General features: G+C 41.4%; 3 protein-coding genes across 3 annotated transcripts; all 3 read left to right on the top strand.

Annotated features, from left to right (window-relative positions):
- The first annotated feature begins 12302 nt into the window (after positions 1-12302).
- LOC134286302 (uncharacterized) lies at positions 12303-15466 on the top strand. The gene is made up of 2 exons (XM_062847906.1): positions 12303-12812; positions 12964-15466. The coding sequence occupies exon 2, from the start codon at positions 13208-13210 to the stop codon at positions 15464-15466; it is 2259 nt and encodes a 752-aa protein (XP_062703890.1). The 5' UTR covers positions 12303-12812; positions 12964-13207.
- A 1218-nt stretch (positions 15467-16684) lies between these two features.
- On the top strand, positions 16685-18127 carry LOC134286301 (uncharacterized). The gene has a single exon (XM_062847905.1). It carries the CDS (start codon positions 16685-16687, stop codon positions 18125-18127), a length of 1443 nt encoding a protein of 480 aa, XP_062703889.1.
- A 567-nt stretch (positions 18128-18694) lies between these two features.
- On the top strand, positions 18695-19819 carry LOC134286300 (uncharacterized). The gene has a single exon (XM_062847904.1). It carries the CDS (start codon positions 18695-18697, stop codon positions 19817-19819), a length of 1125 nt encoding a protein of 374 aa, XP_062703888.1.
- Positions 19820-25712: the final 5893 nt, after the last annotated feature.

The raw sequence follows: 25712 nt of genomic DNA, 5'->3' as shown, positions 1-25712 counted from the left end.
ATTTTGCTCATTTCTAGTAATGTGCTACACATCTGAGCTGTCTGAGCTGCAAGTTGTAGGCTCTCGGCTATACAGAGTAGCGCAGCGCTCGCCGTGGTGTGAGATGCGACAACGATTCCGAGCGCGTGCAGTCGCACCACGCAGAAGATAATTCTTTACACGCTACTTTTCCATATGAAGGGTGTGTGTAATGTGTATTTTTTTTATCTTCTCACTTAGCCTCTGAGGCGCATGCCATCTCTGCTTATAAATTAATGATTCTTGTGTTTTCTGCAAAGTTGTTTAGGATTGTCATGGACTTTCAAGAGACAGATCGTTTAATTGGAAACCAATCTTGCATAGGGTCAAGCAATGTGGCAAGCACTGTGTCAGGCACAGAGACAAACACATAGGTATACGACAGAGTGCGAGGGACAGGAGACCGCCAGCGCACGTCAAAGTAAGTATGCAATAGCGTGGGACACGCTTGTATAAAAAAAAAAATCCTCGCTTCAGTCAACTTTTTGGATTCCATTTAGTTCCCATATGTACTGTGCAAAATTTCAGCACAATCGGTGGAACTATAACTTAGCGTGAGTGGTTCAAAGTTTGTATAGGATATACTATTCATGGGATATGTTACAGTTATAGAAAAAAAAATCCCAGAAGTCGCCCCTTGTATTCTTATTCAAAACGACTAACGCTCTTTGTGGAAAATTCATGCATGAATCATTCGTTCTAAGACCGCGAAACGATTGGATGCTCGTAAAAAAAATAATTCGTGGATGAATTTTCTACAAGGAGCGTACCTTGATCGATTTGAATTAAGGAGAAAAGGGCGACCTTTAGGATTTTTTACTCTTTAAGCGCAGCCAAACGCATCTTAATATCACACAGTTATTTCGAGCAATAAGAGTGATCAAAAATACTTTGCTATTCCCATATATTCCCATAATACCTACCTACATGCATCCACTCTATTTTTTTTTTATTCTTCAATCACCTAACCTAATTTACAGCTCTATTGTCCACTAGGGCACTGCGTGAGCGATTCCAATTGGAAGCTGTACAATGTACATACACTTTGTACAGCGCCTAAATGTATTCTATTTTTATTGTACTATATCGAACTGGTTGCCGCTGCGCTGCTCTCACGTTCTATCATGGTAGAATGATGAGCACGAGGAGGTTGATGTGTGGCTGTTGTTCCTGTTTCCAGTCAGATTGGGGGTCCATTATGGGTTGCCGTTCGCCGATGTCCAAGTAACCGGGTTCATTTGAGCCATGGGGGCTCAGAAGAGGGTCAGTGTTAGCTTGTCAGGGGGAAAGAGCAACTGACGGAATCGAGCCGGGGCTGGGATCGAACCCATGGCCATCTGCTTATGAAGCAAACGTGTAGCCACTACGCCATGGGCCCCGGCAAATCCACTCTATTGTACATTATCATTTTTTTTTGTCTTCAGTTTATAATAGCTTGTGATACGATGAACGAAAAGCCACAGACAAACAGACGTTAACACCTGGAACAATTTTCTTGAAAATCCATCGCCCACTTCACACTACCATTACCTGCTAAAAATGTTTCACGAAACACTGTGTTGTGCAATAAAGGCGCTAGTGTGAAACGTCAAACGGAAAGAAAAACGATGCGCGCGCCTCTGGTTGTGAAAGCCACAACTATAAAGATTTAAAATGTTCGCTAAAAGCGTGGTCGATGCAAATTTCGCAAATATTACGTCTGTTTGTCTGTGGAAAAGCTGTGCAACTTTCGCCACCAGAAGTGGATTAGTGAAATTATAAACCAGTCACAGCCAAAAAATATCACATTGTAGTCATTGAGCGAGCCATTATGGATCATAATGCGTACGGATACAAAGTGGACAATGCGCGGGTTATTTAAACATGTGTTCAATAGAATAGGCATGATACACAAATTACGTAACACTAAAATCGGCCATTTCAGACCCCCTTCCCCCATTTGTAACGCTTTTTGTATGATAACCTAAATTTTTGTATGGATCATAACGCTACGCTGCAATCGTTCTCTCCCCTTATAGCGTCACGTAAATAGTGTGCGATGTCTTACGGAACATCCAAAGCTCTAACCTAGAGCAATTATTTTAACAACTTCTGCCTATAATTGTGATAAAAGTCAATTCATTCCGAGACAGACAGTTTTCGCCGAATCAAATCTAATCTCCAGACATAATTGACCATGTCAAATCGTAGACAACAGAATCATTCCCTTATGCCCTACCAGTGCCTCCGAAATTTTATAACTTCACACAGTCATTAAGATAATCAAACAGCATAGGTAACAACCATTTCCACGCAATGTTTACGTACCAAATTCCGAACCTACTCCGGGACCTTTTACAACACTCTTCATACCTGTCATCCGCACGTTGTGACGTTTTGTATCGTTTTCAAGAGAAGTGCAAATCCAACGCCCCGGCCTTACATGTCGCCGTTGGGCCTTTATTACATCATAAATTTTGTCTAATTTGACATGTTTCAACATCCGTGAAATATGAATCTGGACAGTGTCCTGTGGGAGCCGTAGGTATGACCACTCCCGCCTGTTGTCTCGCACTTTTTGCACGTCGTTCGTCCGTCGTCCGTCTCTTGCTTCCGTAGAAGCACCTCGCTCACCAGGAAATTTATTGACTTTTTGTTTAACTTTGCTTTGGTTTATGGTTTTGGCTTTCCCGTAGGAGCCAGTCGCACTCACCTAGGAGATAACATTCAACGATTCAATGCTGCCGGTGGTGCGGTGGTGGCTGTGGAGACAACTCAATTATCTTATTAAATAGGTGGCGGGAAGGTCAGGACCTTAAAGTTCGCCTTTGATGTGACGAGACGAACTGAAAAGGGAATTATGCTAAAACGATAATTTAATTTGAAAATTGATGTTAGATCGGGTGCCAACGAACGGTTAAGCGGTTTTCTAATTTAAACTTTTTGAATACGCAGAATAAAGGCTTATTGGATAACACTATGATATATACGTCTTTGCCAAATTTAATCAACTTTCGAAAGCTTTCAGCAGTTTTATTCAAATGATACATACATGTTTGTTCTATGAGCCATTCCATAGTGCAACTCCAATTGTCGTGAATTTGGTGGGTTTGTAGTTCTTCGAAAATAATTAGACCCGTATTTTTTTTTTATTTCGTCATTAGGGTGACCAATTTTCAGATAAAATCCTAAAAATCAAGGCTTTAAAACTAAACATTAAAAAAAATCATAATTTTGAACGAGTTGACCGTTTATCAACTCTTCAGTCGAGTCAAGTACAAAACACTGAAGACTATCTTACAGTTGAGGTCGAAATACGTATCTGCCAAAGGATGCAAATTCTTAGCGGAATTCAAAGGAGCAGTACTTAATATGATTTTCTTTTACTAACAATTCAATAGCTTTCTAACAGAAAAAAGGAGGTTTAAAATCGGTCAACTGGTTCAAAAGCCGGGGCCCGTGGCGCAATTGGTCACATGTTTGCTTCATAATGGGTTCGATCCCAGCCCCCATAATGGACCCCCAATCGGACTGGAAAAAGGAATCACCAATAGCCACACATCAACATCCTCGTGCTCATCATTCTACCATGATATGGTAGAAAGTGAAAGCAGCGCAACGGCAACCAGCTCGATATAGTAGATTTAGAATAGAATACATTTAGGCACTGTACAAAGTGTAGGTACAACTTCCAATTGGAATCGCTGACGAAGTGCCCTAGTGAACAAAAGAGCTGTAAATTAGGTTAAGTGATTGAAAAAAACTGGTTCAAAAGTTATGATTTTTTGAAAATTTGTAGTTTCTAAAAACCTTGATTTTAGGACCACCCTATCTGAAAATTAGTCACCCTAATGACGAAATAAAAAAAAATATGGGTCTAATTATTTTCGAAGAACTTCAAACCTACCAAGTTTCACGACAATCGGAGTTGCCCTATATCGTTTTTCTATGGAATGGCTGATATACTTTACTATACCATGTAGTATCATATCAGAGTCATGTGTAGGGTAAGGGAGGTATTATGGACCCCTTTAGGAAGTGGATGAACAATTCAGCGAAAAAAGAAGGTTTTCACTATAAAACATGGATAATTTCAGTAGGCACTACTTACAAGGGAAGGTTACGATGGTGTCCCCCGGGAATTTCAACCGGACTATTTTTGTTGGACTCTACATGTGGAAATATGAATAAAGCCAAAGCCTTTCGGGTGATGAGCCAGTGGTGCAGTTAGGAGGGGACCTCAAAGGGGCAAATTGGGCAAAATATAACATTATTGAAAATGCTCAAACGTCATTAAAATGCAAATTTCTCAATGTATTGCAGTAGAAGCAGGCAGAATATGCATGAATACATTATTTCGTAATAAATTTAATATACCATAGGCGTTGCCAGGGTGAGATGGATGATAAACATGTCAATACATATTTTTTTAAATAACTTCAACTGGTTCTTACCCTGGCAACGCCTATGGTAAAATAAATTTAATACGAAATCATGTATTCATGCATATTCTGCCTGTTTCTACTACAATACATTGTGAAATTTGCATTTTGTTAACGTTCGAGCATTTTCAAAAATGTTATATTTTGCATGATTTGCCCCTTTAAGGGCCCCTCCTGACTACACCACTGGCCCATCACCCGAAAGGCTTCGGATTTATTCATATTTCCACATGTAGAATGCAAGAAAAATAGTCCGGTTGAAATCCCCGGGGACACCATCGTAACCTTCCCTTGTTAGAGCAACATGTGTTCTGTCGAAAAAAAGCCCACCAAAAAAATTGTTGTAGTACATACAAGAAATTTCAAAACTCCCGAAGGATCTCGGGCTTCTATTTTGGACCTAGTGAACATATTTTGGCCCACCTTATTCAATTTGAATTGCATGATTAAATGAAGGCACCTCAGCAAAACTTTACACATAGTTAAAACTACGTGAGTATTACAACTTTTTTTTTCACTTATTGAGGCAGGGAATGTTTAAAAATTACGCATGGTTAAAAAATGAAGAAATTATGTTGCAATCGCCAGTTTTTACACATTGTAGCATGCTGTTTCATAAAAAATGTTACGCAAAACGTGAATTCATTGCATGACATCAGTCATTCATTTCATTTATTTAGTACTACATCAAATTCAAGATAAAATTGAATCAACGATATTTCTCCATTATACACGGTTCGTGGCTGCCGCTCTCCATCCTCGATCGCGCCCAATGCTCGCCAAGTCACGCTCTACCTGGTCCGCCCATCGTGCTCTCTGCGCTCCACGCCTTCTTGTGCCAACCGGATCAGTTGCAAACACCAGCTTTGCAGGGTTGTTGTCCGGATGACGTCAGTCACCATGCATAAATTACGTTACACTTCAAAGGAAGTGTGAAATTCCAGTGATTTTTTTGTTAAATATAAGGGCATTCCACATAGGGAGCATCCATTAAGTACGTCACGCTAAAATTGGGAATTTTTGACCCCCCCTCCCCCCTTCGTACGGGGTTTTCCTATACTTAATGCATTGCTTGTCACACTTTCACTAACCCCCCCTCCCCCCTATGACCGTGACGTACTTTATGGATGGCCCCATAGGGGAACTTACGTATTCTCGGCAGTTTTGTTATCTTCGTCATGGGGGGTTTTTAGAAACCTGTTGGTCTCAGAGTTGGCCTCAAATCCTTCCCAATCAAGCTGAGTTATATGCCCAAATTTCAGGCAATTCGGCCCACAAAAATCCCCCATGACGAAAAGAACAAACCTGCCGATAATACCCATCGTCACCCTATATTGTAAAGAGTGGGAAGGTCATCAAAAAAAAAAATAAAGTAATTTCAATGTTACCTAATTTGTAAAAAAAAAAACATTAGATAACACATTGTCCCAGCCATCAACTAATTGTCGAGAAGGATAACTGTTCTAAACTGGATGACTGGATATTTGATATGTTGAACTTGGCGGAAAGTTGTTAGAACACATCAAACCCATAATAATCTCATTGTAAAATAAACGCATAACAACAGATAACAACAGATCACAGGAGGTCCCAACTGATTCTATTTACCTGTTTTCAGAGTACATTACATTGGCATGAATGTTTTCTCCCTTTAGAAGGAGAGAATGATATGACAGGTGGTCCAAAATATGTACACATCTGATTATATTGAACATGTTTTGGCCATACCATAAACCACCGTTTCAGTAAATATTATCGCTCCACCGTGCTTAAGAACAGTTTATTTCGAGTTCTTACAAGGCCCTAACTACATTCACAGGAAAAAATATTCATTTATAAAATTTAATACCTCTTCGAAGCTAACTACAAATTTGTCACCTTCTTTGTTTTTAGTTTCCGCGCGTTTTATTGGAAGTGAAAACATTTTCTCTATTTTTGATACTGAACAACATATTTAACTGACTCTATGTACTTTCATAGGTGTGCAACTAATCTTCCTTTCTCATCCCTCAGCTGTCGCAAGGACGTGGCCAGGACAGCACTTGACCGTTGGAGGATTGCGTCAATCTTGTGTAAGAGTCAGAGAATAGTCCCAAATCTTTGTGCTTTGGTAACGGATAGGAAGAATGCAACCCGCATAACAGCGATCCAGGGTTGTACCACCTACACACTCAAAACAGATTTGCGGGCTCGGCAAAAACGCGCACAGCCGTCTGCTCAGTAAAACTATCAGCTGATATCCCAGCAAAAAGTGACATTTGTTAGCTGACTCTCAGCAAAACGATTGCCGAAGCTCAGCAATGAACTGTCAAAATTGCTGAGATCTCAGCAAAATTGTTGTTTGAGGATTACTCGGCTGTGCAAATCTCGGCAAAAGAATGGAAAAATGCTGATATCCCGGCAATCTGAATTAAGTGTGTACGAATTTGTGCGACTTGCTTAATGCTAATGCTAATGAACAACATATTTAACCCTTATGTGGCTGACAGGGTACCCGGGTACCCAGCGCCCATTTAAAAAGCACGGTGTAGAAAAAAAGCAAAAAGTTTGTCGGACACATAACGGTTAACTGACATCAATAATGAAGGTCATCACATAGTTGAATACTTTTCCTGTTCCAATAAAAATCTTCCAAGATTTAGTAGAGATTATGTGATAAATAAAATAAAACTCCCTAGGCGGGCCAAAATACCTGACCGGTCCAAAATACCTCCACTACCCTATTTTTGGTTTATTTTACAGAAGTTTATAAAATTTGCAAGAGTTTGTGAAGGTGATTTTACATCAGCATTTTGAGATATCTTATATGTTTCCTATTTTTCTGGGACTTGATAGACTAAGGAAAATGCGACCAATGAGCAAGCACATTTTAATGAAATTTTATTCATGGCCCCGGATTTCATCAGTCATTTACTTTTGCATCAACACATAAGCATTTTCTTCCCCTGACTTTTTACCGTCCTTTTGCATTACGTTGATGAACATTAGGGTGGTCCATATTTTTTTTCAAGAAATTGGAAAGCAAACTTATAATTGCTAGAATAACTATATACATTCTACGGAAAATCTGTAGATCTATCAATTTGGAGCAAGTTTGCTGAAGACAGATTTTATGTAGCTTTAACCCTCGAGCGATCGCGCTGTTGTATTTTGTACAACACGATGAAAAAATCTCGCTTTTTGTACTCAGCATTAGCGTGATGCTGACGCAGGTAGTCAACCGCGCGAGTTACGGAAGGTTAAAATTGACCGATGTAGAGATATTTTTCTGAATTAGCTTAGGATGGTTCAAGAAAACCCGGTTTTCTGGCTTTAACTTTTTCAGTTTAAGTTTCTCATCAACGTCGCCCAAGAAACATTTGTAGAGCACATGAAAACACGTCGTTTCGTGCTTGGACTATCGTAATCTCTTCTGGTTCAATAGGTACAGGTGTTTTTATTTAAAAACAAATCATAGTGTTTCAAAAAGGTGTAGTAACGGGTTGGGCCAAACATCCAGCATTCAAAAGAAGAAATGTTGTAATAGAGCATATCAAGAAAATAGAGGGGTGTTATTTTTGTTACTCAAGACAAATAGTAGAAAAATGTCTATTTTTTCTAAGAAATCATCAATATCTTTTGAACGGAATGACGTAGCAACATTCTCTGCGCACGAAAATGTGCGTTACCAAAGAAATACCGAAGCAGTTTTCAAAGGACTGTTGAAAAAATTCCAAAGGATCTCCTAAAATACCTCCAAATCAATTGTCTGGAAATTTCCATAGAAATTCCCAAATTTTATCTCTTTATTTCAAAGAGCTTTCTTTGAAAATAAAAAAAAATCAAGCTTTTATTCTTTCGACTTAGTTTTATGAAGCCATTATAATTTATTATCCTTTGAAGTGATTTAGAATGTGAGATATACGATATTTAGACAGAACCCGTAGCTCATTACAACACTAGAGCAATATAGTAAGCAAATATCGTACTTAATCGTTTTCTAGAAAAAAAAGTTTTCATTCGTCTCAGCATTTCACCAAAGGCAGTATTATTTCAAGTAGTTAAGAACGCAGGACATATGACTAAACAAATGAAGTTGTTAAAAACACAAGCCACGTTATCCTTCGAAATGGTTCGGAGCGCGAGATTTACGACGCTTAGATCAAACTGGAAGCTCATTTAGCAACTAAATTTCGAACTCAATTGTTTTCTAGTGGAAAGTTTTCATACTTCTTCGCAACTTTGCCAAAGACAGTATCCTTCTATGCGGTCCAGATCGCGAGAAACACTACGCCCTGACCGGGCTGGTAGCTCATTATAGTACTGGGGCCATGTAGTGAATGAACTTCGAACTAAGCTACTTTCTACAAAAAAAAAAACAAATATTCTTATGAACAACTTTGCAAAAGTCTAGAAGAATCTGAAGAAGTGGTCCAGAATGCGAGATATACAGGGGGTGGCCAAAATGTTTGGGATAGGAAACTTTTTTTCTCCCACAAAAAAATTCAACATGCTGTAACTTTTCATAGAGTGCATCAAAAAATCTCAAATTTTGACTGTTTATCAACCTGTTATATGTGCATCATAGGTAAAATTTTAGGCTCGATTGAATAGTTTTTCACGAAGTTAGAACCGTTCGGGTAAAACACTATTTTTTAGACAACTAATTATTGAACTGTCATATCTCGGAAACCAGTGAACCGAATTGAATGAGTTTTTTAACGTTTATCAATAATATATTGATACTTAATACAACGGTATAAAATGTAATATTTTTTCACGGCGAATTCGATTATACCGGGTTGAAATTTTTACCCATATAGAGGAAAATTAGTCAAATTTACAATACCACTCAAAAATTACTAAATATGCTCTTCCTTTAAGATAAATTGGCTCTAATATATCTGATTAAAGATAACTTGAGAACATAAGTGGAAAATCTTTGGATATCAACACTAAAATTTATTGACGTAAAAAAATACATTTTTTCGAGAAAAATCCAAAAAGTGCCTATCAATGATAACTTTTTTCAACGTACAAAAAGTATCTATGTTTTAATAGTTTGTGAAGCAATTGTATATTGTAAGTGTACGTTAAAAATTTCATTCAATTCGGTTCACTTGTTTCCGAGATATGACAGCTCAAAAATGAGTTGTCTAAAAAATAGTGTTTTACCCAAACGGTTCTAACTTTGCGAAACATTAATCAATTGAGTCCAAATTTGTACCAATGATGCACATATAATAGGTTGATAAACAGTCAAAATTTGAGATTTTTTGATGCACTCTATAAAAAGTTATAGCATGTTGAACTTTTTTGTGAGAGAATAAAAATTGCCTATCCCAAACATTTTGGCCATCCCCTGTATAACGTTCAGACTATAAGCTGGTAGCTACTAACAAAACTTGCGCCTCGTGCTTCTTGCTTTCATTCTTCTGAGAAATTTTGCCGAAGGCAATACCACTTAGGCACAAAATGCTCATTACCGTAAACCGGGTGGCGTGTTCGAGTCCCGGTCGGACCAGAAGCTTGTCGTAAATAAAATTTCCTTGTTTTTTTTTTGGGCATAGAATATCTTCGTGCCTACCACACGATATACCCAAGTAACCATAAAAATTAATGATTGGCCTCAAATAAGCATTTATAGTGCATTAAAGCTTTAATTTGGCATTAACATTGCAAATGCGTTTATTATCAGTATTTGCAATACATAACCTTGATTTGCATGATTGATGCTGATAAGGCCGTATGCATACAAGTAACAAGTTAGCACTATATTAGCATTATATGCGCATATAGGGCACTCATCAGTGCTACCCAATGTTTTGACAGATGAACCACGTGCTCGATGTTTACGTGTAGTGATGAAAACGACAAAAGTAGAATCAAGTTTTGACTGTTACTACCACAATCGTATTTTTAGTGACTGAATGAAATGATCATTCAAATATACTTATGACACATTTTTGCCGAAGACAACAAACTCGCGTTTCTTATGTTTTCTTACTTAGGGCTGTTCCATCCATATTTTCAAAATAAATTTAAAAAACCATTTTCGTTTTTTCACCATTGAAAGATGAGAATAAAATCTTTTAAACAAGATTTGAAGATTTGAAATCGGCTTGTGCCATACTGAGGTATTTAGTACCAAAAATTAGCCATTTTTAGAAGAATACCTTGAATAACTTTTTAAATTGAGGGTATAGAACTTAACTGTCTTGGGGAAAAAATGTTGTTCAGTGCATTGAACTTAAACTGCAAAAAAATCAATGTATAAAAAGTAATCGAAAGAAAACATTTTTTTCGAGTGTCACCCTATTTTTTTCTTTAAAAAATATCTCTGAAACTATAAGAAAGCAATATTTTTTTTTCGGAAAAGTTGTTAAAAATTAAGTGATTTTCTACTTTGTAGCACACTTTATTTCTCTAAATGGAAACAATAAAAAGTTGACTTTGTGATCTTGAGAACCATTTGGACCACCCTAATTTCACTTTAATGGAAAAAATGTTCAAAAATATGAAGAACTAAAATACGGCCCTCGGACCATTGTGACCTGTCGGATGTTGATTGATTGATTTGTCTTTATTAGAGAGACTTGTCGGATGTTGCACCCCACCAACAATTTAGCAACAACCTGTTGTTAACGGCTGTAAGAGCATAAGTCCTTTACTCGCGGTGGACCTAGAACATCTGGATGGTTCTCTACAGGGGATTTTTTTTACCGTACGGGCTTGGACCGAAGGGTCTCAGATTTTCATGAAGTTTTTTCCACAGGCAGGGCTCATGGATATATGAACAAAAAAAAATTGAGAAAAATTCAGGGTCGCCTATTTTCCCGGAAAAATTTAGGTGGATTTTTTTTTGTTTTCCCCTGACACTACTTACTTTGAAAAATCATAACTCAAGAACGAAGCATCGTAAAAACAAAGTTTTTTTTTTTGGAAAATGAAAGCAAATTTTCTCAGGAATAAAATCAAAATATGAACAGGAAAAAGTTTTACACAAAATTTTCCACAATTGAGAAAATTCGTAAAGAAAAGCCGGAAAAACTGTGCCCGAACTCGTGGAAAATTTTCGAAAAAATATTTTTGTTCTATCATAGCAGAGTTGCGCCATAGCTCCCGCACTAACCGGTTCGGATTGCGCTACTATTTATATTATATTTCACGATTCTGGCAACACTGCACCCGAGCGCTGCTGATCTTATGGGCTCCATGTAGGTAAATGGTTTCCCACCAGCAGACCACTGAGTGATCAGGTTGGTCGGTAGAAAGCGAAAGTGATTTGTTGAGGCAGGTCAGTTCTATTTGGGTTCGCTTGAAGAGCAGAAGTGTAAGAGTACTAGTCGTCGCGTAATAAAGAAGATTAATGTTCAGAACACAATTTGTTATACTTTCTGTGTATTAATAAAGACTAGAAGCAAGTGATCAGTTTAGTGCCTTTGATTTGTACTAGGGAATCGCGCTACTTGGGCGGTGGCTTCTATATTCGTCTGTTTTCCACTATAACTCAGTCAATCTTGAACCAATTGACACAATTCTTGGAATGCGGTGAGATAGGTATAGTATCTACCCGTGTACAAAATTTCAAGTCAATCGGTTCAAAATTGACCGAGTTACAGTGGAAAACAGACGAAAATAACAGACGAAGAAAACCACCGCCCAAGTAGCGCGATACCCTACGTAGAAGATTCCGTGCCTGTGGTTTTCGTCCGTGCCATCGCCGTCATTCTGTCGTGGAACCTGAAAAGAAAAAATACGAAATCATACTCACCTGTGCACCCTATCATCAGTGCTCACACCGTCGTCCTGTGGAAGGAAAAGCTGAAAATAAAAAAGGACACAACGTAGGAGATCGCCACCCGTTTTTGTGGTAAGAACAACCATAAAAGTGGTGCCGTGACCAGGATCTCGGTCGGAAAACGTTCTAGAAGGTTCCTTTGGCACCCGCCATTGCGTGGTCTAGAACAATCCACCGCTGTGGTCGCGCCATTACATTCACCATCCCTGAGACGACAACGGGGACGCTGTTCGTGTTGCTGCAAATTGAATTTGATTCAAGGCTCGATTTATCGGGCGCAAGGTAATTACCTGTCCGATTTTCTTCCCAGGGTTTCACAGGTACCCTTTAGATCGTTTGTTTCTTCCATTCCATGCACTTTTGGTCATTCCTGGCATTCTGGACACCCCGCTAACTACCTCTACGAGCCACGTGCATCGCGCGGGCAAATTGCGCCATTACTGCCAGCCCCCACGGCGCCATCTCTTCAAGCAACCGACGACCTGATGATTAAATGTTAGTTGGATCATCACTGGCCCTTGTTACGTCACTCCGACTGTTACATCTGGCCAATAACTCTACGTTTCGGGACTCTACGTGCTGGTGTACATCCGGTAAGGCCCCCTACGGCTTTTTGTGGATTTTTGGGACCATTTCCGACGCCGTACCGAACTGAAAAGGAGATTTCGTTCAGCCCTCACGCCATTTTGAGGAAGGCTTCGCCACCAACCAACAATCACCCACGGATTTCCATTCGCTTTTGAGGACGATTCCTACCAGACACCTCGACGCCCTGGAACTATTTCGGCGATTTGAATCACGAATAGCGCGGACGGCGCTCGAGACTGTTCCGGTTAACGTTTTTTGATAATTCAAGGCACGCTTTGCCTTGGATAAGGTGAGTACCTTTCCAAGTGATTAAATTTACAAACGTCCGGTCTACCGTGGTCTTTTTTCTGGACAGATCTCGCTGACTACAACGATCAATTTGAGCTGTCGAGCCTCTACCATGGCGGACTGCGAGGTGCTCATCGCGAGGAGAGACACGCTGCTCGCTACTCTGGGTTGGGCAGAGGCTTTCGTCGCCAACTACGATGCAGGACGGGACCAAGGACAAGTACCGCTGAGACTGAGTCACGTCGACAACATCTGGTCTAACCTCGAAGCGGTGCAGGGCCAGCTTGAGGATACGGAAAGGACAGCAGAAGGTAGGGCATTGCATGCTGATGTTCGTGCTGGCTATGAAACCCGGCTTTTCGCAATAAAAGCAGACTTACTCTCTAAAATGCCTCCCACTCATATGAACGCTCGCAATCCTTGTTCCGCTCAAACTAACTCCGCTCTCTCTGGGATCAAGCTTCCAACTATTTCGCTTCCGGAATTCGACGGCGATTACCAGCACTGGCTCACTTTCCACGATACGTTCGTCGCTTTGATACATTCGAACGCTGAACTGCCCGACATCCAAAAATTCCACTACTTAAGGGCAGCTGTAAAAGGAGAAGCTGCGCAGTCCATCGAGTCGATCGCGATCAGTTCCGCTAATTATAACTTGGCTTGGGATGCACTGAAAGGTCGTTACTCCAACGAGTATTTAATGAAGAAGCGCCACCTCCAGGCACTCTTCGATGTTCCACGGATGAAGAAGGAGTCCGCTACGACACTTCATGGGTTGGTTGACGAGTTCGAACGGCATGTGAAAGTCCTTCGGCAGCTTGGAGAACCTACCGATTCGTGGAGCAGCCTTCTCGAACACCTGCTTTGCACGAGACTACACGACGACACACTCAAGGTGTGGGAGGACCATGCGTCGACGGTGACAGATCCAAACTACGACTGCCTGATTGGGTTCCTGCAACGGAGAATTCGGGTTTTGGAGTCGATTTCTGTGAATCACCATGCACCATCGGGTTCCGCTCCACCTACCGCGTCGTCGTCGAAGAAGCAAATACCGATGATTCGTCTTTCGTCGTGCTCTTCCACTGCTAGCACAACGAAACGATGTCCAGCTTGCAATCAGCCACATCCTTTGGGCAAATGTTTCAAATTTCAGCGTCTTCCGCTTTCTGAACGTCAGCAGATTGTCAACGCGAAGCGCCTGTGTACTAACTGCTTGAAATCCGATCATTCCAATCGCAACTGTCCATCGGAACTCACTTGCAGGTATTGTAATCGTCGACACCATAGTCTTCTTCACTACGCAGCCCCGGATGCCAGCCGCAGGTCCTCAAACGACAGCGCAACGCTTCCCATCACCACCTCGTCAACTCCGGTGATCAATCACTCGTTTTCTCCAGCAGAGCATTCCGAACAGTCTCTGGTGATCGCAACAGATGGTCAGGTTCCAGTGGTTCAAACTAGCGTTCCTCGTCACCACGAAAGAGACAATGTGTTTTTGCTCACCGTCATCGTAAATATCGTCGACGCTTTCGGTCACGAACATCCAGCGCGTGCTCTTTTGGACAGCGCCTCACAGCCAAATCTTATAACCGAGCGACTCGCCAGCATGCCTCGTCTGCGGCGCAGCAACGTCAACATTACGGTACAGGGTGCCGGTAAATTATCCAAGCCTGTGCGCCAGTCAGTCTACACCGAAATTTGGTCGCAGAATCAGCCATTCTCGTGTGATGTCAACTTCTTGGTGATGGACAAAGTCACAGCAGACCTTCCATCACAGAATATTTCTACGGCAGGGTGGAATATCCCGAAGGAACTGGTGCTGGCCGATCCTTCGTTCAACAAGTCGCAGCCAATTGACTTGGTACTCGGTGCGAGGCATTTCTATTCATTCTTCCCCAGTGCTGCACGGTTACAGTTGGCTGCAAATCTCCCAGTCCTCGTTGATAGCGTTTTCGGCTGGATAGTCGCTGGTTCTTCTACTCAAATCCACACAGACTCCACTTCCGGCACTTCTGCATCCAGTTCCATAACTATTTCGATGGTGTCCCTCGAGGAAAGCATTGAACGCTTCTGGAAAACTGAAGAATTGGTCCTCAACGACGGTTACTCAGTGGAAGAACGGCACTGTGAGACAGTCTACCAGTCTTCGGTCGAGCGTAATGACGAAGGCCGCTACATCGTTCGAATGCCTCGTCAACCTGATTTCGACGTCAAGCTTGGAGCATCAAAAGCCAATGCGCTACGCCGTTTTGAGCTCTTGGAGAAGCGCCTTGAGCGGAACGCAAAACTCAAGGAAGATTACCACGCGTTTATGCAGGAATACCTCGACCTTGGCCACATGCGCTTGGTAGGAACCTTAGATAATTAATACATAGATTTCCCACTTCGGGAAAAATCAAGCAACAAAACAGCAGCGCCTATCCAAGAACATCGGTGAATGGGTGAACTAATTTGGCCTCCCTGCGCATTTTCCGATTGAGGCGCTGGAAACCAACGCATCTTAGTATGCCAACAACTGACAGCCAAACGACGATGCATTTTATTTTTGTAAGCTGCAGTAAAATCGATGGAGGAATCTGAGAAGACAGATGAAGGAGCTAACGAAGGACGGAGCGTGTTGAGAGAGTGGCCCGCATGGGCCTGCGATATACACCGTGAAGTTCACTTACGTCGGAAGGTGCTGAAGGTCTGGGCCAATGAGGCCCCGGTGAAGACTGCTGAAACGATGTGAACCGACACGATGGTCCTTAAAATTGGCGAATACCTCACGGTGCAGGGAAATTTTTCACGGCACAGAAAATCGCTTGGCAGAAAAGTTCTTGGCTTTTCACGGCACCATGCAACTGACCTTGTTTAAGACATCGGAAAACGTCACGGCAATTGTAACAATGTTTCAACCGCAAGTCGGGAGCTCAGGCCCAGACACTCACAAAAACTTCTCGTTTCCTCCCGATTCCCGCTCCCTTTCTTTGTAGGCCCAATTGGAAAAGTGGCTCTCCCACATGGGCAATTTCGACTACCTAACGCAACATTGAAATGCATCCTAGGGAAAAACTTTGCTTAACAAAATTGATCCCTACTTTTCTGGCGCTGTCCATTTCAGAATGATCGTTATTGCCCCTGCATAAAAGCTCGAAATCTGGGCTTGGATTTCTGACCCGACGTCGTCGACCTGCGCTACACGACCACCGCTACTCCATCGTCAGCGAAGACATTTCTCCGCCCCGTAGTACCCGCTATTCCTACTTAGTCCCCGCTTAGATTCCTGAACAAACATTTCGAATATGGAAGCGTCGAGATTGTAAGCAGCATTGCGAGGGCTTGTGTTTGTAGTGGTTCTCTTTGACCGGCAGGAGCTGGCAGGTATCCTGCAGAATGACAGAGACGATCAGTTGAAAATTACAGTTATTTACTCTAGTTGCCCATGACAATCGTTAATGCACCGGGCCTCGCTAGGCAAACATTGTTGTGCACAGGGTAGCTTTGATGAAAAATGCGCCCGCTTTTTCACATTTACTTCACCCATTGACCAACAGATGGCACGGATGGCACACTTAGTATTGTTGCTCTCAGAATACAAGGGCGGATGACCAAGTGGGATATCTATGTATTAATTATCTATGTAGGAACGCACGAAAAAGAACCTGCAGTAGCCTACTATCTTCCGCACCACCCAGTCTTCAAAGATTCCAGCACGACCACCAAAGTTCGAGTAGTTTTCGACGCTTCGGCAAAGACTTCGACAGGCTATTCTCTAAACGAAGCACTTTCCGTGGGCCCGGTGGTACAGGATGATCTGCTGGACATCATGATTCGCTTCCGAACCTTCAAGGTGGCCGTGGTAGGCGACATTGCCAAAATGTACAGGCAAGTTTTGCTGCATCCGGACGACAGGTCGCTCGTTCGCATCTTTTTTCGATTCACTCCAAGTTCTCCAGTACAGGTTTACGAACTGCTCACTGTTACGTACGGCTTGGCGCCTTCTTCCTACCTTGCAACACGCACATTGAAACAGCTGGCGGATGACGAAGGCGAGGCGTACCCTCTCGGCGGTCCTGCGGTGCGCAAGAGCTTCTACGTCGACGACTTCATTGGAGGAGCACAATCTGTTCAAGAGGCTATTCGACTGCGAACGGAAATGTGCGAGCTGCTGGCCAAGGGAGGCTTCGAGCTGAGAAAATGGACGTCCAACGATCTCGATGTTCTGCGTGGCCTGAAGGACGACCAAATTGGTACTCAGTCGTCCCTCGAATTCAGCCCTAACGAAACCGTGAAAGCATTAGGAATCTGTTGGGAACCGGAAGCGGACACCTTGCGCTTCGACTCCAGTATCGGCGAGAACAGCAAACCACCCACCAAACGTTCAATTTTATCGGCTATATCACGTTTGTTCGATCCACTTGGTCTAATTGCGCCAGTCGTCGTGAAATCCAAGATTTTGATGCAGGAGCTCTGGCTGTTATCTTGCGGATGGGATGAGCCCGTTCCGGAACAGGTCCAGCACAAGTGGGAGAACATTTGTAGCGAACTTCCGCAAATTTCCTCGTACCGTGTCGACCGCTACGCACTCTTGCCAAACTCAATCGTCCAACTACACACTTTTTCCGACGCCTCAGAATCTGCCTACGGTGCATGCATCTACGCCCGCTGCGAGAACGCGCAAGGTCAGACTCGTATTTGCCTGCTGGCATCCAAGTCGCGTGTGGCACCCCTAAAACGAGTTAGTCTTCCACGCTTGGAACTCTGCGCCGCTGTTTTAGGTGCCCATCTTTACGATCGGATCAAGAAAGCTATCGGCATCGACATTTCCACCTCGTTTTTCTGGTCCGACTCTGCCATTACGCTGCAGTGGATCCGTTCGCCTCCGAACACTTGGAAGACATACGTCGGTAATCGGGTCTCAGAGATCCAACACTTCACCCATGGCTGTATCTGGAATCACGTCGCTGGCTACGAAAATCCTGCCGATCTGGTGTCACGCGGAATGACAGTAGCGGAATTCGTCGGAAGCAATCTCTGGCGCAGCTGACCCGATTGGTTAGCCCGTCAGGCACAGTATTGGCCAACATGTGAAGCTCCAAACGTACCCAAAGAAGACCTTGAAATTCGAACGGTTTCCGCAGCGGCAACTGCAACGTCACCACCGATCAACTCGTTGTTCCTACGATGGTCCTCCTACACGCGCCTGCTCCACGTCGTCGCTTACTGTCAGCGTTTCGTTGCGAATTGTCGTGCCAAAACTCGTACTCAACCAGAATCAGACCAAGTTACCACTACCGTCAGCCTCTTTCCCCAACAGTTAGCGGAAGCCAAAACGACCCTAGTTCGCCTTGCACAAAATGACTCCTTTGCCACCGAAATAAAAGCCCTTCAAGATGGTCAAGTAGTTGGAAAGCGTTCTCCCCTTCGAAAGTTGAGCCCATTCGTCGACCCAGAGAGAGTATTGCGAGTGGGAGGCCGTCTAAGTCTGTCTAAACTGCCCTACCAAAGCAAACACCCTGCACTCCTTCCCAAATCACATCCTTTCACGCGCCTGGTAGCCGAGCACTACCACAAGAAGCTTCTCCACGGTGGCGGGCGTGCCTTGCTCGCAGCAATGCGCGAAGAATTTTGGCCGATCGACGGCCGCAGACTAGTGCGAAATGTAGTTCGTGCTTGTTTCCGATGCTATCGTCTCAACCCGGTGGCTGCTCAGCAACAAATCGGCCAGCTACCTGCCGCCCGAGTGATTCCCAGTCGTCCATTCAGCGTAGTAGGAGTTGATTATGCTGGGCCTTTCTACCTCAAGGCCATCCACAAACGAGCTGCTCCCACGAAAGCGTATCTGTGCCTCTTCGTGTGCTTCGCAACGAAGGCGGTGCACCTAGAGTTAGTCAGCGAACTGTCCACGTCTGCTTTCCTGGCCACTCTTCGGAGGTTCATCTCTCGCCGTGGCCGTCCCTCGGATATCCATTCGGACAACGGGAAGAATTTTGAAGGGGCTAGCAACGACATCGCCGAATTGTATGCCATGCTCGCCGATGAAACAATCCAAGCGGAAATCGTATCGACCTGTGCTGCCGAAGGAACTACTTGGCATTTTACACCTCCAAAAGCTCCTCATTTCGGCGGGCTATGGGAGTCGGCCATCAAGGTGGCGAAGAAGCATCTGTATCGACAGATAGGCACGACGCGGCTCTCCTATGAGGACATGAGCACTGTTCTGGCACAGATAGAAGCGATAATGAATTCGCGGCCCCTGCTTCCAATGAACGAGGATCCCGACGATTTGGCCGCATTAACTCCAGGACATTTCCTCGTCGGTACGTCGCTTCTAGCCCTGCCCGACCCAGACTTTCGCACCATTCCGACCAGTCAGCTGGACCACTACTGGAAACTTCAGTCTCATATCGGACGATTTTGGCACCATTGGCAGAAGGAATACATCCAGGAGCTGCAAAAGGACACCAAGGGTCATTCTAGGAACGAGGACTTTCTTCTGGAACAACTTGTCATCGTCGTCGATGAACAACAGCCAACACTCCGCTGGCCTTTGGCTCGTATAGTCGCCATCCATCCCGGGAACGACAACGTCACTCGCGTCGTTTCGTTGCTGACTGCGAAAGGTGTAATCAAACGACCAATTGCAAAAATTTGCCTGCTGCCCTTCGTCTCATCGGTTTCTGGTGACAACGTTCCAACATCCAACGATGATCTCCAACTGGCAACTACTTTAGATTAAGTTCTTACGAAGAAACGTAGAAATTATGCCTAGAATTAAGAAAAACTTTGTGCATGTACGATTTTTTGTTGATTTGTTTGCTTGGTTTGTTGATAGTTGAATGTTATTCAAGGCGGCGGGTATGTTCTATCATAGCAGAGTTGCGCCATAGCTCCCGCACTAACCGGTTCGGATTGCGCTACTATTTATATTATATTTCACGATTCTGGCAACACTGCACCCGAGCGCTGCCGATCTTATGGGCTCCATGTAAATGGTTTCCCACCAGCAGACCACTGAGTGATCAGGTCGGTCGGAAGAAAGCGAAAGTGATTTGTTGAGGCAGGTCAGTTCTATTTGGGTTCGCTTGAAGAGCAGAAGTGTAAGAGTACTAGTCGTCGCGTAATAAAGAAGATTAATGTTCAGAACACAATTTGTTATACTTTCTGTGTATTAATAAAGACTAGAAGCAAGTGATCAGTTTAGTGCCTTTGATTTGTACTACGTAGAAGATTCCGTGCCTGTGGTTTTCGTCCGTGCCATCGCCGTCATTCTGTCGTGGAACCTGAAAAGAAAAAATACGAAATCATACTCACCTGTGCACCCTATCATCAGTGCTCACACCGTCGTCCTGTGGAAGGAAAAGCTGAAAATAAAAAAGGACACAACGTAGGAGATCGCCACCCGTTTTTGTGGTAAGAACAACCAATTTTTGAGAAGGTTATTTTATAAGCTTCAATTGCTGAAATTTTTGGAGTGCACTTTTTTCGTTTTTGAGTTATGGCCAATTTTGTTGAAAATGTCCAAATGTGCCATCAAAGCCTTTTTTTTTGAAAAATCATAACTCAAGAGCGAATCATCGTAGAAACAAAGTTTTCTAATGAAAATGAAAGCAAATTTTCTCAGGAATCCAAAAAAATATTAAGTGGAAAAAGATTGCCACAAAATTTTCTACCGTTGAGAAAACTCATAATGGAAAGCCGGAAAAACTATGTCCGAAACTCGTGGAAAATTTTCTATTGCTGTGTACGTTCAAGATGCAAACGGTCCCAAAATGCGCTTCAAACGCGGTAACCAAAGGCAACGTAGCAACCATAGTCAAAATCACCGCCAACCTAGGATTCGAAAGCTCCTGTTGACATCGGGTTACTTTGTAGAAAATCTTACCGCATTTGGTGTTCCCGCATTTGATATTTGCATTCTGAATGCACACAGCAATAAAACATATTTTTGAGAAGGTTATTTCATAAGCTTTGAACGCTGAAATTTTTGGAATGTACTTAATTTTCGTTCCTGAGTTGTGGCAAATTTAGTGAAAAATATATGGTCTTAAAGGCTGTAACGAAAAAAAGGTACATTCCAAAAATTTCAGCGATCAATGCTTATAAAATTACCTGCTCAAAAATACTTGTTTTAAAATTTTCAGCGAGTTCGGGCATAGTTTTTCATGATTTTTTTTTAAATTTTTCCCAACGGAGGAAAATTTTGTGGAACACTTTTTGCAGTTCATTTTTTTTGAATTCCTGAAAAAATTACTTTCGTTTTCATTGAAAAACTTTGTTTCTACGATGCTTCATTCTTGAGATATGATTTTTTTCAAAGAAAAGGCTTTTATGACACATTTGGACATTTTTCAACAAAATTGGCCATAACTCGAAAACGAAAAAAAAAGTGCATTCCAAAAATTTCAGCGATCAAAGCTTATAAAATAACCTTCTACGAGCGTTCTTGAATTATGATTCTTCAAAGTAAGTAAGTATCAGGGGAAAACAAAAAATCTATTGAAACTTCCCTAGATATCTGAAGGTTCGGATAATTTCAGATTGCTCTAAGTTTTTGTTTTTAATACTGGTACCCGAATTAACTCGGTTTTCTTTTTTTTTACACGGTAAGTAAGACCTTATGTTCTACCATTTCTTCGAGTTTCGTTTTTTTTTCATTTAAACGCCAACGAGACGTTTGCTGCTTTCGCTTTTATGTGGACCGTTCGACGTTCTATCGGGTTCCATGTTGCGGCAGTTTTCTCTATATGTACAACTTGTTTTTGTCATACGTTCTGAAGACTTCATTCGTCAGTTCTGTTTGTATATTCTCCAACCATCGGTATGTGTCTTTTCTGGTCGGAGTGGTTAAAGTGATACGGGACACGGTGTTTATTTTGCTATCTTCAATCTCTCTGATCATCATTACCCTTGAAACTATGACGATGCCAATCTCCAGTTCCAGTGGACTGATCTAACGGAAAACTTAGTCGATTGAGATGAGAATATACAAATGACACATTTTCAGCCCATTTCATGAAGTACAACTCGAGATTTGCATCTTCAAAGTTTGAGAGCAATGAATGATGATTCTGATAACGCCCCGTAAAGCTTTAATATTGTGAATAAAACACACATCCTCTTGACGATTTTTTGGACAAAATTGTAGAAATGATTAAAAACGCTTTTATTTCTTTCCAAATGATCAGTGTATCCAAACACCGATCACTAACCAATGTGCTTGTAGGGAAAACACTTGGTTACGGTTCATTTTGAATTCAATTTGCATTCGCTTCCCGTTATGCATGCCTTAGGAAACAGACAAATTTCATCAGCAGCATTCGGTATCCTTCTTTCGATTGGTGTTTGCTTTCCCGCATCTCTTCATAACTCTATCACCACCGCACTACCACGTCTCGGTTGAATTTCTAACCGCTTGGACTTGGAAACCAGGCAGATTCAATCATGCTGAATGCGAATCAGAGAAGTCCTCTCGGTCGGCGTAGATATCAAACGATAGTTGGATAGTGGATAAAAAAAAACTGATGGTTTCTAATCCGTTCATCGTTTCATATCTAATAAATCACATAAACCCATCAATCTGCACGAACGATAACAGCTTCGGGCTACGTTTAGCACTGACCAACCAACGGAATTCAAATCGTTGGGCAAGGGTGGGAGTTTCTCAGGTTTTTAATGAAATCATTTTGGTTGAGTTGAATGGAGTGAGTTGTTTTTCTCGTTTTCAATCGTAAACATTCATAGGAAGAATATTTAAAAACTTAATAATTGACGGACACCAATAGATTTGACAAAAACAAAAAAAAAAGAATTTAGAAAATTAAAATCACATGCACAAATCAGCACCAGACAGCATTAACATGTATGCTTGCTGGTCCTTGAAGTTGAAACCAAATTAGACTACAATCAATGTTATTTAAATCTGTTTTACGCTGTCCAAAAGATCAGTCAACTACAAATAAATAAAAATAATCATTGTGTGTATTTCCCTTACGAACAGCTATAACATTCCCAAAGGACATCAACATCAACCATAAATTTCCATCTTCTTCTTAATTAGTATCCGTCGCCATCATCGCAGGACAACCAGGAGCCACCGAGCTGCGAGCGGTTCCCGCGTGCAGCACAAAAGCAATGGCAGCAATTTTAAAGCACGAAAAAGTGTCGTTCCGTTTTAGAGACCTCCACTCGTCGCGTCCTCGTCTCTGTCGTGCTTTTGTGCAAATGTCAGATAAACGCTTTCGTTTGGCATTTAATCTTGAACCATCATAGGAAGTAATCATTGTGCAATTATGAACCGCCCTGCCACCAGGATGCCTGAACCTCGATGAGATACGTTCAGGGTAGGTTGGGGTAAAATGCGATCTCTTGCACATAGATTACTCTAGTGTTTATGAAGTTGAAGAGCAATGCTTACCAATAGTGCATCTTCCACTTTTTCCCCTACGTCGCGTCGTGAAGGCTCTAATTAAAACCACCAACTGATAGCTATTACCTCTATTGTTCGCACTCGGTGTCCTGTCGTATCTAGAGAAATGGCGCGTGACAGGGCAGGCACTTTTTATACAACCCGAAGTGCCGCGCCGGTTGTTCATCGTTTGGATACATCCTTCCAGACGATTAAAGGCTCAATTGGACACGTTCTAGCCGTTCTTCTTTCAGTAACAACAGCACCCAAAGATAGATATATGCTTCAAAGGAAACATGTGATACTCCCACTAATAAGAAAATTCCATCGATTATCCATCCAAGATACTTGAGCACATGTGGTGTTTATGGATTGCTCATTTACCGCCTTCAAGGGTGTTACCAAATGGCGTGCGGGATATAGGACAGTCTGAGAGCTACTAGTAATAGATAAAGAACTTTCCCTTGAAGTTTTCTCCCGTACGTAAGTTTTTTCTAAAAAGGATATTGATAGGTTGTTGAGGTCCACATAATTATGTTATTATAATTGATTATAATCAAAACTGTAAGCAGGTAGGTATTCAGGAATACTTTGTTGAAGATGATGGGTTTGATTCCTAGTCGGTTCAGGAACTTTTCGTAATGGAATTTTTTTGACTTTATTGGACAAATAGTACCTTCCTGACCTGACTGTATAACTGTTGGCTATTGGGCTATTGATAACCAATCCAATAGTGTCAGAGACTTCCCGAGCAGAAGGGAATTACAACAGCATAATAAAATATGTTATTTCGACAAAATAACTGAGTAGCAGAAAGAGTTGTTTTCATGGTATTAACATAATATTTAATGTTATAAACTTGTCTGTCATAAGCGGTAAAATAACAAAAATCATAACAAAAAAATGATCATACCACAAAAGTTCAGCCTATTGGACGCAGTGGCTTAATTTCCCCAACAGGGGAGGAAAAAAAGCAAAAAAAATGATCCTGGAAGACCAGTCAAATAACACGTTTTGTTAAATAAAAAGAAAATCGGGTTAAGTACGGTTCCTTTGAATTCCACTAAGAATTTGCATCCTTTGACAGATACGTATTTCGACCTCAACTGTAAGGTCGTCTTCAGTGTCTTGTACTTGACTCGACCGATTTTCTTTTTATTTACAGATATTCCCCTAACAAGCCCAGGTTAATCATCATCACGTTTTGTTAGTTGCAATAACAACTTAATATTAGCGAATTTGAAAAATATTTCAATAACTAATTTTGAAATAAATAAGTTATTTGTAACAATAAAAAAACAAAAGCAGTTATAAAATATATCAAAATCAAAGTGACCTTGCAGCAATAAAATGTCTGAAAATAATCAAGTTTTTCTTCTAATAAAATAATTCTAATTCTAATAAAATAATATTTTCTCATCAGTTCCTCATGGAATGATATGGACAACGTTAATCTCGAATGGTGTAGTTTGATTGCAAAGCTTGTTGTTGCTTTGCTATTAATGATCACATATTTGTACAGTCTTAATAACCCAATAATAACTGAACTTGTGCTACAGCAAAACATGTTATTGAAATGTAATTCAAAGAAAATATACCAATAGTACGATCATAACAAAATGAAATTGTCCAGCAAAACATGTTATGGAATGGTAATACCTCTATAAATTAATAATAACAAACCAAGATATAAAAACAGGTTTTGTGATTCCGTTGTTATCATTTCGAAATTCTCCTCGGGTTAGAGGACCACAAGATACAAGATTTTTGCATCAAGATAGTCGAGTCCACCACAATTGTAACAAAAATATAACATAATTATAACAAACCATGATCATTGTGATGTTTCACAATATGTTATAAAATGCTGTTTGATAACTCAGTGTAATATAATTAAGTTAAGAAACCAGTAATCCTGAGGCTAAAATTCATATTACACTTTGTTATGAATGCGATCTTATTAAAACAAAATGAGTCATTATCTTAAGTAGACAAATATACTTTTTGTTACAATTGTAGTTAGTTTAACATTATCCTGCATCTAGTCAAAAATATTTTATCATTGTAGCATGGTTAAAATTAGATATAAGCGCGTTTAAAAAATTATTGAAAAATAATAACCAACATATAACATTGTTGATTCAATTTCAAATTTTGTCGATACTGCGTGAGAAGCAACTTCTCACTTGTTGATCGGTGCTAGCGGTCGTAGATTAAAGATAAT

This window comes from Aedes albopictus, chromosome 2 (genome assembly GCF_035046485.1).
Source record: "Aedes albopictus strain Foshan chromosome 2, AalbF5, whole genome shotgun sequence".
NCBI classification, from domain to species: domain Eukaryota; kingdom Metazoa; phylum Arthropoda; class Insecta; order Diptera; family Culicidae; genus Aedes; species Aedes albopictus.
The sequence above is the reverse complement of the archived record's forward strand: the minus strand, read 5'-3'. Positions and strand labels throughout refer to the sequence as shown.